Source organism: Melanerpes formicivorus, unplaced genomic scaffold (assembly GCF_026170545.1).
Source record: "Melanerpes formicivorus ecotype bairdi unplaced genomic scaffold, bMelFor1.0.p_v2 SCAF_12, whole genome shotgun sequence".
Lineage (NCBI taxonomy): Eukaryota > Metazoa > Chordata > Aves > Piciformes > Picidae > Melanerpes > Melanerpes formicivorus.
In genome coordinates this window covers 17,020,914-17,033,926 of record NW_027142364.1, presented here as the reverse complement: position 1 = coordinate 17,033,926, position 13,013 = coordinate 17,020,914, and the positions used below count along the sequence as shown (strand labels likewise).

At 44.9% G+C, this 13,013-nt stretch overlaps 1 protein-coding gene across 1 annotated transcript in view; it reads left to right on the top strand.

Moving 5' to 3' along the window:
• Window positions 1-13,013, top strand: part of CUL3 (cullin 3) — a 61,561-nt gene that overhangs the window by 18,495 nt on the left and 30,053 nt on the right. Inside the window, exons 2-3 of the mRNA XM_068145502.1 lie at window positions 5,164-5,361; window positions 12,549-12,662. Coding sequence (XP_068001603.1) covers window positions 5,164-5,361; window positions 12,549-12,662 — 312 coding nt within the window. The remainder of the gene's footprint in view (window positions 1-5,163; window positions 5,362-12,548; window positions 12,663-13,013) is intronic.

Below are 13,013 nucleotides of genomic sequence, written 5' to 3'. Positions count from 1 at the left end.
TTGGAAGGGTTTGTAAAATTTCAAGTAGTAATGAGGTTCTGAGGCACAAAATGTACTGCTCTTGCCCTTTTCTGGATAACCTCAGCCAGGCTTCATCCACAACGAAGGATGTAGGCTAAGGGTGTAGAGTTACTGCATGACAGACTGTTTAATACCATCCTGATGAATGGTTTGACTTGAAATTGAAGTGAAGGCTTGGTTTTGACAGGTCCTGTGGGTCAGGAACCCTGTGGTGGCAGGTTTAGCTGGCATCAGTCAGCCCTTGCTCATTTTGTCTGCTGAGGGATAGGAAATGGGGGAGTGAGGACAGGCTGCAATTACCAGGTGTAAATGTTTACTCTCGGAGCTGCTAACTAACTTTAATCGTCACTCCACCACATGCAGCCCAAGATACCATTAACCTTCTTTGCCTCAAGGGCCCATTGGCATGTTGTCAATTTGATGTCTACTGAGAGCCCTGGCTTCTTTTTTGCCCAGCTCCTTTCCAGCCTATATTAATGCATGGGATTGTTCCTGCCCAGGAATAGGATCATAGACTCATGAAATGGTTTGGGTTGGAGGGTGCCTTCAAAGGTCACCTCCTCCATCTCCCCTGCAGTGAGTGAGAACATCTTCAACTAGATGCAGTTGTGCACAGCCGTGTCCAGCATGACCTGGAATGTTTCCAGGCATGGGGCTTCTACCACCTCTCTGGACTGTTCCACTTGCCTTTTAATGACATGGCTAGAAGGGAGATGACAATATTTTGTGTGAAATGACATGGTCATACCAAAACTACTGGAGTTAGCTGCTTGCATCTTTTATTTAAGGACTGCTGCTGAAGTTGCTGAAAGAGACGATGTCTGTGTTGTTAGCTTCTAGGAGACTTCTAGTGTTAGCTTTGGGATTATTAGTGGCTTTACTGCTGGTATCACACTCTTCAGGTGATAATGGAGATTGCTGGAAGTTATTTTTTACTTAGTCTGGGGCGTTTTAGTAGAGTAGACAGATGGTGTTGAAGAAGGGCTTGCACATATGCGATTCTGCACTGTGGAATAAAGGACCTTTGAAGTCCTCCACTGACACTGCTTTTTGTGTGAAATGATTGCACTTTCATGTGCACTGATATTTTAGTCTAATTTCCTCAACATGTAGTGCTGCTCCACTTGGAGCTCAGATGTTTGTGTTCAAGTTGCATTTTTAAATCATTGGCGTTTGCGCAGCAGTCGGTGGAAGTTTTCCAACTAGCAGCTTCTTATAAACAGCTGTCTCTCCTGCCAGTAACAGACTTGAGCTCTGTCCCATTCCCCAAGAAAGGTAATGTTCAGATCCACTGGAGTGTGTTAATGCATCTCTTCCCTTTGGACACTGGCTTCTTACTATCTTGGCAGATCTGCCTGTAAATACTGCTGATATCGCTGGGGTTTTGCTTCTGCAAGTTTCTCTGAACCTGGGTGTTTGGTTTTTTCAGAGCACCCAGAGCAGAATCACAGAATCCCAGCATAATGGCAGTTGGTAGGGACTTCCAGAGATCATATACCTAACCTCTCTGCTAAAGCAGGGTCACCCACAGCAGGCTGCCCAGGATTGCAGTGTCCACCCTTTAGGTACTAAGGATTTAGATTTAATGTAGCTTCAGCTTAAATCTGCAAGAATAGGAGGTGCAGGCAAGACAGCTGTATTTCAGCTGTGTACTTCACTTGTAAAATACAGCCATTGAAAGGGATATGGGAATGAACATGGAAGAACATTGTGGCTCTGATCCTGTACGTGTCGAAGTGGATCCCTTACAGACTTTGTTGATAAGGATCTGGAGAGTTGAATAAATCTTTGCTGTTGCGTCAGACTGGAGGATCAGGATCACAGTTGTCTAGTGGTGTTTTTACAGATGCTCTTGTGCAGAATCCTGAAACATTCCAAAGCATTCCAATAACATCACAACCTTATTTATTGCTGAAGTTGTTGGGAATGTTTAAACGTCTGACAAGCCTGACGTAAGGAAGGGGGATGAAAAGGGATGAACCTGAATTAAATGAGTTCAGGATGTAATTCTTACATAATATCCAGGAGGATGATGCAGGAAGACCTCTTCTGTTCACAAGCCAAACAACTGTGTTCAGCAGTGGGGAGGAAATAATAAATTCTTGCTAAATCTATACTGCAGTGACTTGCTGTCTGATGCAGTGGATTTATTTGAAGTATTAGGAGGCTTTGCTATGTCAGAAAACACTACTGCAGGCAAGACAGATCTTTCTTGGAAGACAGTGCTCTTCTCATTTCATATCCTAGAACTTCAGCAAACTTCTTCCCATAAAATCTCACAGAAATGAATCTGAAGTCAGTAGGAGAATAAGAAGCTGCACAGAGAGGCAGAGTCCTTCATGCTTAATCTTAAAAGGTAACAAAATTAATTTATAGTCGTTCTGTACATTTATCCTAAGGAGGTATGTGCTCTAAAATGACCTTTTATGGATCTTGTGCTTGCAGAGTAGGTCATGGTGTGTCAGGTAAGTGGCAGAAAGCTCTGTATTTGTGGTTCCAGTTCTGGGCCCCTCAGTTTAAGAAGGACATTGAGGCACTTGAACGTGTCCAGAGAAGGGCAACAAGGCTGGGGAGAGGCCTTGAGCACAGCCCTGTGAGGAGAGGCTGAGGGAGCTGGGATTGCTTAGCCTGGAGAAGAGAAGGCTCAGGGATGACCTCATTGCCCTCTACAACTACCTGAAAGGTGGTTGTAGCCAGGAAGGGGTTGGTCTCTTCTCCCAGGCAACCAGCACCAGAACAAGGGGACACAGTCTCAAGCTGTGCCAGGGGAGGTTTAGACTCGAGGTGAGGAGAAAGTTCTTCACCGAGCGAGTCATTTGTCATTGGAATGTGCTGCCCAGGGAGGCGGTGGAGTCACCATCCCTGGAGGTGTTCAAGAGGAGACTGGATGTGGCACTTGGTGCCATGGTCTAGTCATGAGGTCTGTGGTGACAGGTTGGACTCAATGATCCTCGAGGTGTCTTCCAACCTTAGTGATACTGTGATATTGTTTATATTCAGGGATGTAAGAATCATTTTTTTAATCCAAATGCTATTAAAAAAAAAAGCCCCAGAAAAGTAGAAGACTCCAAGCAGTTTGCCTTTAGCTTTTCTTGAGCAGATCTGAATTTCTGGATGTGGTGCTTATCTGAAACCTACAGAAGTGTTTACTGGCAGACCAGCCCAAAACCAACAGTGTCGTAACACCTCTTCAAACTAACACCTGGGGATTTGCCATTTTTATACCTATTCTTTTCTTGTTGGTGTTTTAGTAGGTGAGCAGTTAAGTTGCAGTTGAGCTAAAAAGGTCATGTTGGCTGGGAGATTTTTTTATTACTGAGGAGAGAAAATGGCATTGACAAGTACTGGTTTGAGTCTGTGCTTTGCTTGAAAACAAAACCTGGGGGTGTTTTGGTTTTATTTGAAGGAAAACTGGAAAGCTTTTACTTGGAATGATGTCTGCAGTTATAAATACTTGCCTTCAGTGTCAGTATTTGTGAAATTGCTTGTTGAGGAAGGCTTTAGAAAAATAGTTTCCCTGAATGAAGAGGCTCTAATGTAGCAAATGCAAATTAGAAAGAAAATAAATGACCTTTCAATATTATACCTGGCAGAATAAGCAAAAAGCAGGGAGGGGGACAACATTCACACAGAATCCCATCATGTTATTAGGGGTTGGAAGGGATCTCTGAGGATCACTTAGTCCAACCTCTGCTGCTAAAGTCACCCAGAGCAGGTTGTCCAGGATTGCAGTGCCCAGGCAGGTTTGGAATCTCTCCAGAGAGAACTTGATGATGGAGATGGGTGACAAGTGGTGTCCCTTAGGGGTCTGTACTGGGGCCAGTGTTGTTCAATGTCTTCATCAATACCAACAGTGAGATTAAATGCACCCTCAGCAAATTTGCAGATGATGCAAAACTAAGTGGTGTGATTGATAAGACTGAAGGATCAGATGCCATCCAGAGGGACCTGGATAGGCTGGAGAGGAGGGCTGAGGAGAATCTCATGAGGTTCAATAACGCAAAGTGCAAGATCTGGTTACCCAGGGATGAGGTTTTTAAGGCCAGGCTGGATGTGGCTCTGAGCAACCTGATCTAGTGTGAGGGGTCCCTGCCCATGGCACAGGGGTTGGAACTTGATGATCCTTGAGGTGCCTTCCAACCCTAGCAATTCTATGATCCTGCACATAGGTCAGGGCAGTCCTCAATATCAATACATACTGGGATATGATGAAATTAAGATACTGGGTGGATGGGAGTCTGAAGTGAGCCAACAATGGGACCTTTCAGCCCAAAGGGTCAGTGGCATCCTAGGCTGCATCAAAGGAAGTATGGCCAGCAGGTCAAGAAAGGTGATTCTGCCACTTTGCTCTGCTGAGACCTCACCTCAAGTTCTGTGTCCAGCTCTGGGGCCTCTATAAGAAGAGAGGCGTGAAATGGGTCCTCTGGACCCACAAAGATGACCAGAGGGCTGGAGCTCTTCTTCTATGAAGCCAGAGTGAAAGAATTGGGACTGTTCAGGCTGGAGAAGAGAAGGCTCTGAGGAGACCTTATAACTGCATCTCAGTATCTGAAGGAGGGCCTACAGGAAGGCTGGGGAAGGACTGTTAGAAGGGCTTGTAGTGATAGGATGAGGGGCAGTGGTTTGAAACCGAAGCAGAGCAGATTTAGTTTGGACATCAGGAGGATGTTCTTTACAATGGGAGTGGTAAAATACTGGAACAGGTTGAACACCTGTCACTGGGGGTATTCAAGATTGGACTCAGTGTGGCCCTGGGCAGCCTGATCTAGTTAGAGGTGTCCCTGCTCACTGCAGGGGGATTGGACGAGATGACCTTTGAGGGTCCCTTCCAACCCAATGCAGTCTGAATCTACGGATAGAGGAGGAGGGAAGAGACTCATACCTCCCTCAGAGGCTCTGGAGTTTGGTTCTGTGGATTTGCAGCTGTGAAGGAGAAAAGTATTAAGCATTTGTAAATTATAATTGCTCCTTGAACTAGTTTCCTAAGTACCATTTGTCTTTTGATGAAATTGAGATACTTTGTGGTAATGAAATTGACAACATGCCTCGGAAGCAATCACTGCTCCTGGACTTACAACTTGGGAGGATGGCTTCCTTTAGGGATCTTTCTTCATGCTGAACAAGACTGTTTTATTTTCACAGATGACTATGGACGAGAAATATGTGAACAGCATTTGGGATCTTCTGAAAAATGCAATCCAGGAGATACAGCGGAAGAACAACAGCGGGCTGAGCTTCGAGGAGCTGTACAGGAACGCCTATACGATGGTATTGCATAAACACGGTGAGAAACTCTACACTGGACTAAGAGAAGTGGTCACTGAGCATCTAATAAACAAGGTATGCAATTTTGTGACTTCAAATTGAAGAGTCCTCCGTGACACAGTTCAAGAGAGCTCTTTAGATGACACAATGTTATGTTGCTACATTTCCTTTTGCTGAAATGGTGGTGTGACCTCAAAGTGGTAGCTTAGAGCTGACATCAAATTTAAATGACTTCATATTCCAGATAGTGTTTACATTACTGATGGAGGACAGACCATAGGAAACATTTGTGTGTAACAGGAACAGCTTTAGCTGAAGTATAAGTGCTCAGAATCTTTTTGAAGGGCAACAAGGCTGGTGAGAGGCCTTGAACACAAGCCCTATGAGGAGAGGCTGAGGGAGCTGGGATTGTTTAGCCTGGAGAAGAGGAGGCTCAGGGGTGACCTCATTGCCTTCTACAACTACCTGAAAGGTGGTTGTAGCTGGGAAGAGGTTGATCTCTTCTCCCAGGCAGCCAGCACCAGAACAAGGGGACACAGTCTCAAGCTGTGCCAGGGGAGGTTTAGACTCGAGGTGAGGAGGAAGTTCTTCACCGAGCGAGTCGTTCGTCATTGGAATGTGCTGCCCAGGGCGGTGGTGGAGTCACCATCCCTGGAGGCATTCAAGAGGGGATTGGACGTGGCACTTGGTGCCATGGTCTACTCATGGGGTCTGTGGTGACAGGTTGGACTGGATGATCCTCGAGGTCTCTTCCAACCTTAGTGATACTGTGATACTGTAACTGCTCTGTCAGGAAAGTGTTGCTTCTCTTCAGCATCTTAGTTTTCAGAGGTGTAGTCCAGACAAGTATAGTCTAAAGCTGCTTTGATTGTGGGGCTTTTTTTTACTGTTTTCTGTAGCACATCTGTGGCTCTCAAACGTTTCTGCATTGATAATCTGTACTACTGCTATAAAACATGACAAATGGCTGAGACATTTTGTGCCTCCTCCTTGTATATGCCAATGGTTACGCCTGTACTTCATCGTGACACTAAACTTTTATTCTTCCTAGGCTTTAGTTTGAGGAAAGCTCCTTAGCTTTGTTCCAGCTATTCTGCATATTAAAAAATATCCATATGGAAAAAACTAATTATTCTGAAGTGCTGATTGTGGCAAACTGATGCAAGAACAGAAGGTCATGTGAGCTTATGCTGTCACTGCAGTTGCTGAGTGTTGCACAGACACCAGTGCAGAGAAATGCCTTTATGACACTTCATAGTATCATAGTATCAGTCAGGGTTGGAAGGGACCACAAGGATCATCTAGTTCCAACCCCCCTGCCATGGGCAGGGACACCCCACACTAGATCAGGCTGCCCAGAGCCTCATCCAGCCTGCTCTTAAACACCCCCAGGGACGGGGCCTCGACCACCTCCCTGGACAACCCATTCCAGGGCTTCACCACTCTCATGGTGAAGAACCTCCTCCTCACATCCAGCCTGAATCTCCCCACCTCCAGCTTCATTCCATTCCCCCTAGTCCTATCACTACCTGATATCCTGAGAAGTCCTTCCCCAGCCTTCCTGTAGGCCCCCTTCAGATACTGGATCATGCTATTAGATCTGATGCTCAAAAGAAAATAGTCTAGATCATTGAGTATTCTGATCTTTAACATGACTAATGCAATTACAGCTGTGTAGGGTAGCATAAAAACAAGTGGCTAAAAGCTTTTAAATAAAAAAAGGCTGTCAGGTTTGAGTAGTATAATACTGTAAAGTTAAAAACTGAATTCTTCATATGTCTGCTGATGCCATCCTTCTAAATTAAATAATCCCAGGAAAAGATTTAAAACGTGGCTCCTGTCAAAAAGTTCTGTAGGCTGAAAGCTCCTCCTTGGCCTTTCTGGTGGCTCTCTTGACAGTGTTCTGTTGAGGAAGTTACAGATGGAAAGTATGCAAAAAATGGGATGCATTATTCTTGATATACAATGCACTCTGGATGTGTCATTAATACTTGATAACAGAATTGTGGAGGTTAGAAGGGACCTCTGGAAATCATCTGGGCCAACCCTCTGCTGAACCAGTGTCACCCACAGCAGGTTGCCTAAGATTGCAATGTCCAGGCAGGTTTGGAATCTCTACAGAGACTGTCACCTGCCCTTTAGCTATTGGTAAGCACTGGTAATATCCCTCTCTTCTCTGGCCTGAACAGCCTGAGGTCTCAACTTTGCCTTGAGACAGATGCTCCAGTCCTCTCATCATATTTGTAGCCTCTGCTTGGACCCTCTGTAGGAGTTCCCTGTCTACAAGAGAGACAGGGAATTGCTTGTCATAAGATAGAGAGAAGGAAGCTTTTGTTTAACCTTACATTTGATGTAACAGAAATTTTAGAGGAATGTTGTATTTCCAAGGGCAGTTCTCTGTTCAGTGATAAGTAGCTAATTAACAATGAAAGCTTTTATCAGAAGTCATTGTAAACACTTCTTCTCAGTGGTGATGTTGAGTTTAGAAGAGGAGGGTTGGCAATTGGAAAATGGCTCATAAAAAACATTAACTCTTACCAAAATGAAAAGATTTTAGTACACAGTTCAGGAAGTGCTTCAGGGGGAGCCAAACTGATTTGATAGAATTCTTGTAACAGAATTGCCACTTACTGTCCACATCTGATTCTCTTCCCTAAAGAAAATAATACTGCATTTTTGGAGCATTCCAGTTGTGCTGGTTAGTTAAGAATAGATAAAGAAAGTGGGTAGAGGCAGTGTATTTGTTCAGATGTTTCTGCTAGAACTCTCCTGCAGTGATCAGGGACATCCTCTAAATCAGTTGCTCAGAGCCCTGGGCAACCTGACCTGGAACATTGCCAGGAATGGTGCTTCTGCTACCTCTGGGCAACCTGGTCCAGTGTCTCACCACCCTCAGTGTAAAACACGTGTTCCTCTATCTAATCTAAGTCTCTCCTCTTCCATCATCCTTGTCCTAAGAGGCTCAGTTAAAAGATCTGTCCCCATCTTTATTCTAGGCTGCTATAAGCACTGAAAGGTCACAGTTACATCTTCATTGAGCCTTCTCTTCTCTGGGTTGAACAACTCCAACTCTGTCAGCCTGTCCTCAAAACAGAGGGCTTCCAGCCCTCAGATCATTATTGTGGCCTCCTCTGTATCTGAGCTGGACACTGCCCTGCAGGTGGGGTCTCACCAAAGCAGAGCATAAAGACAGAATCCACTCCCTCAATCTACTGTCTGTACTGCTGGGGATACAACCCAGGATACAGCTGGCTTTCTGGGCTGTGAGCACACATTAGCAGCTCATGGCCAACTTTTCACCCACCAGTACCCCCAGGTCCTTCTCCACAGGGCTGCTCTTCACCCACCAGCCTGCACTGATACCAACAATTGCCCTGACCCATGTGTGGGACTTTGCACCTGGCCTTGTTGAGCCTCCTGAGGTTCTCAGGCTTGCCCAGGCCCCTCTGGCTGTGTCTCATGACTCAGGCACATCAACTGTACCACTCAGCTTGGTGTCATCAGAAAGCTTAATGAGATAGAAGCCAAACACTTTTAAGAAGAAAAATCTTTAACTTTTCAAGAGGAAAACATGATCAAGATATAACTGGTCTTTACAGACCACTTAATTGTACATAAAATGATAGGCACAGATGTGCCTGACACAAGTACATGAGCCAGTAACTATAAAGCAAGTTTGGTTTGAATTTGCAGGCCCTAATGATCTGTAGTTGCCCTCACTAGGATCCAGCTGCCTACTGAAGGCAGCAGTAAGCTGGGTACCTTACTCTGTATCCCTAACCAGGACTCACCTGCCTTGTTTTCACTGCAGGATAGGAACATGCTAAAACTTGTCTTTGCCTGGTTGTTGATGTTGTGTTTAAAGTACAGTACACGTAGAATGGCATTTAAAATTAATACTGAATAAAAAGTGCTGAAACCTTTTCATCTTGCATAATTCCAGCACTTAATTCTGGTGCATCTATTACTTCACTGATTTCTCCCTTTTTTTGGGGCCTTTGGCAGTCTTGTAGCTTGATGTGGATGCTCTTCCTTCTTACTTCTTGAGCTTAGCTTTTTGCTGCTTCATTTAAATGTTGTAAAAGTGGTTTTAAAAGCCAAATACACAGAGCTTAGATTCTAGCTCTCTAAAATGATGATTGATAAGCAACAGCAGTTGTGTCTTGAAGGTAAACTTTGCAGGATGGTGTTTTTAAAATTCCCTTTGTGTTTATGAGCATTTCATAGCCTAGTGAAATCTAAACCATGGCGTGCACCACATCATATTGTGTGAGACAAAGGGATTGGTTGAGTGCTTTTACAGTACAGCTCTGTTGTTTTTCCTCTGCACTGTATGTCAGAGATGTACTAAGCAAAAATGGGCTGAAACATCCTGGTTTGGGAAGATACTACAGCATTACTGAAAAGGAAGAAGGGGTGCTTGGGATATTTAGTCAACGGAACACGAGTCAGCAGTGTGTCCAGGGCAGGCAATGGCATCCTGGGTTGTATTAGAAACCCTGTGGCCTGCACGAGTAGGAAGAGGTGATCACCCCCCTGTACTCAGCACTGGTGAAACCATACCTTGAGTGCTGTGTTCAGTTCTGGGCCCCTCACTACAGGAACGATATTGAGGTGCTGGAGCTTGTCCAGAGAAGGGTGACAAGGCTGTTGAAGGGCCTGGAGGATATGGCCTATGAGGAGTATGTGAGAGAGCTGGGGTTATTCAGTTTGGAGTGAAGGGGGCTGAGGGGCATGTCTAATCTGGAGGTTATAAAGGTACATCTGGGATCTTGAGCAGGCTTTAGAACTGGCTATCATGATGATGCAGAGAAGACAGCAATCTCCTACAGGGAGTTGGAAATTATTTCCATAACATCTATGAAATAGGGAGGAAGAACAAGAGGAGTAATGTAAGAGGCTAATTAGCGAGCTTTTGGGTGTACTTTAAGCGTGGCTGGCAATGTCCGAAGGGTTACCTGCCTTTATCTTTAGCTAATGATGTTTTCAGATGATCTTGGGCAAGTCTGCAGTTAGGGAAGGCAAAAGGAAGTGAGGGAATGGCCAGGAAGTTCAGAATCATCAATATTCTTAAGTGTATTTTTCTTTCAGCTGCGGAGTAGCAGCTGCAGGAGTGAATGGCTGTTTCTGCTAAAGCCACAGTTCCTCTCTTAGTGTGAATCTAAGATTTTAGATGCTGTTGGACTACTTGGACTTTTGTGTAAGTTGAAGAAACTCTGTAATAAGTTGTGAGACCTTGAGGCCTTAGCTCAGAAAGTACCTTTGTAAACTGCTGCTGCCACAGAAGGTTCTGGCTGTCCTTACAGTAGTGGAAATTACATAATTGAGCTATTTGTGCTGCTGCGTCAGCCCAGGCACTGTAAGAGAGAAAATACTAGGCCATAAGTTTGCTTTGTGTACACTTGGAGAGTTATTTAAAGGTACTGATAGCTTGTGCCAACAAACTATTTTAAGAGATTGACAGGGGAAAGTGCTACATTTCCTGAAGAGCTATATATCCAGTATAAAATAGAAGGTGAGCCTGAAATTATAGGCAAGATTTCCAAAGCAGTGTGGCCAGCAGGTTGAGGGAGGGGATTCTACCCCTCTGCTCTGGTGAGACCCCACCTACAGTGCAGTGTCCAACTCTGGAGTCCTCAGCACAGGAGAAGCATGGACCTGTTGGAGCAGGTCCAGAGGAGGCCACAGAAATTGGTCTGAGGGCTGAAACCCCTCTGCTGCGAGGACAGGTGGAATGAGTTGAGTTTGTTCAGTTTGGAGAAGAGAAGGCTTCGGGAGACCTAAAAGCAGCTTTCCAGGACTTGAAGGGGGCTGGCAGGATAGCTGGAGAGGAACCGATTACAAAGCTATGTAGTGACAGAATGAGGAGTAATGGCTTCAAACTGGAAGTAGCTGGATTTAGATGAGATGATAGGAAGAAGTTCTTTCCCATGAGGGTAGTGAGGCAAAGGAACAGGTTGCCCAGAGATGTTTTGGAGGCTCCAAGTCTGGAAGTATTCAAAGGCAGGTTGGATGGGGCCTTGAGCAAGCTGCTCTAGTAGAAGGTGTTCCTGCCCATTGCAGAGGGTTGGAACTAGGTGATTTTTAAGGTCCCTTCCAACCCAAACCATGCTGTGATTCTATGATTCTATCCTTGAAAATACTAGAAGACCTTATATAGATTGTGAAGCTGCTAGTTTTATTTTTGAAGCTTCATGTCAACAGTCCTTTTAAGCTGGAGTTTCCTGCAAAGATTTGTCACAGAAGTGACTACAAGCTCAGCTAATTTAAAGTAGCATCCTGCTGATAAGTCTTTGAGATTGGAATACTCTTCAGGCTTTGGAAGAACAGCAGCTGTGTCTCTGAAGGGCTTCCTTGACCATGGAAGAGTGTGGATATCCAGGGTTTTCTTCTAATACAGGTCATTTATCCCACCAAAGTGATTTGGCTGTGCCTTTGCATGCCTGTTTTGTGCATTACAGTAGTTTTGCTGTGATGTTCTAGCAGTCACAGCCCCTGCAAGGAGTGTGTTCAACACTTGGTAACTAGACAGCTGCTGTAAGTATTAATTTGGGTTTGTAGCAAATAAAAGAACAGCTTCCAAAACCTGTCTGCAGCTTGAAATAAACCTGGGAGAATGTAATTGAGCTACTTCACAGAGAGACTCTTGGAGTGGTTTTGTTGTCCAGCACCCACTCCTGGATTTAGAGCACGTTTCCAGAGAACCATATGGAGCAGAAGTGGCACAGACCAGAGCCTTCTGTGTCTGCTTGGGAAGCAAGTTTACCTGGTGGCACACACTTCCTTTGCCACCAGTTGGCATGTGATGTGGCACTGGCTGGTCTGTTTGCATTATAATGGTGGATCTGTGCTTCTGAGGACGCCTCAGGGCAGCCTTCCAGGATTTGAAGGGGACCTACAGGATAGCTGGAGAGGAACTTTTTGCAAAGGTATGTAGTGATAGGACAAGGAGTGAGGGCTTTAAACTGGAAGAAGCTTGCTTGAGGTTAGACATTAGGAAGAATTTCTTCCCCATGAGCGTGATGAGGCACTGGAGCAAGTTGCCCACAGAAGTTGTGGAGGCTGAAGGGTGTGGTAGCTGCCCTGTGCCTGGAAACATTCCAGGTCAAGTTGTTTGGGGCTCTGAGCACCCTGATATAGCTGAAGATGTCCAGCCCCTCTGCTGGTCCCTTTGAACCCACACCATTCTGTAACTGTGTTATTTAGATGATGCTGGAGAAACTGACTTATGTTTCTGAGTACATATTGTTGTTCTGTTTCAGGTGCGAGATGATGTGTTGAACTCCTTGAACAACAACTTCCTACAAACACTAAATCAAGCGTGGAATGATCATCAAACAGCAATGGTGATGATTAGAGATATTCTGATGTATATGGTGGGTATTCTGCTTTTCTCAGGGGTTAAACATCATGCAGTAAATAGCCTTTTTACAAATCTGAATAAATGAGCTGGAGGGGTGAAAGGCAAGGCATGCTTGCAAGTCTTCTTCCCAAGACTACTGTCTGTCCCTTGTTTTGAGTTCTCTGTGTGCTTACAAGCCTGTTAGGGCTGGGTGGGAAATTACAAGTACCTTCTTCTGTCAGGATATCTCATTGCCACTTGAAAAATGCACCTGACAAATGGTTGAATTTTGCAATTGTTACAAAGCTAGTCAGGCCCACTCTGGCACGTTGTAGATGTTACTTGCATGTTTTGGTTCCTGCAGTGGTAGTTTCTGGCTGTCAAA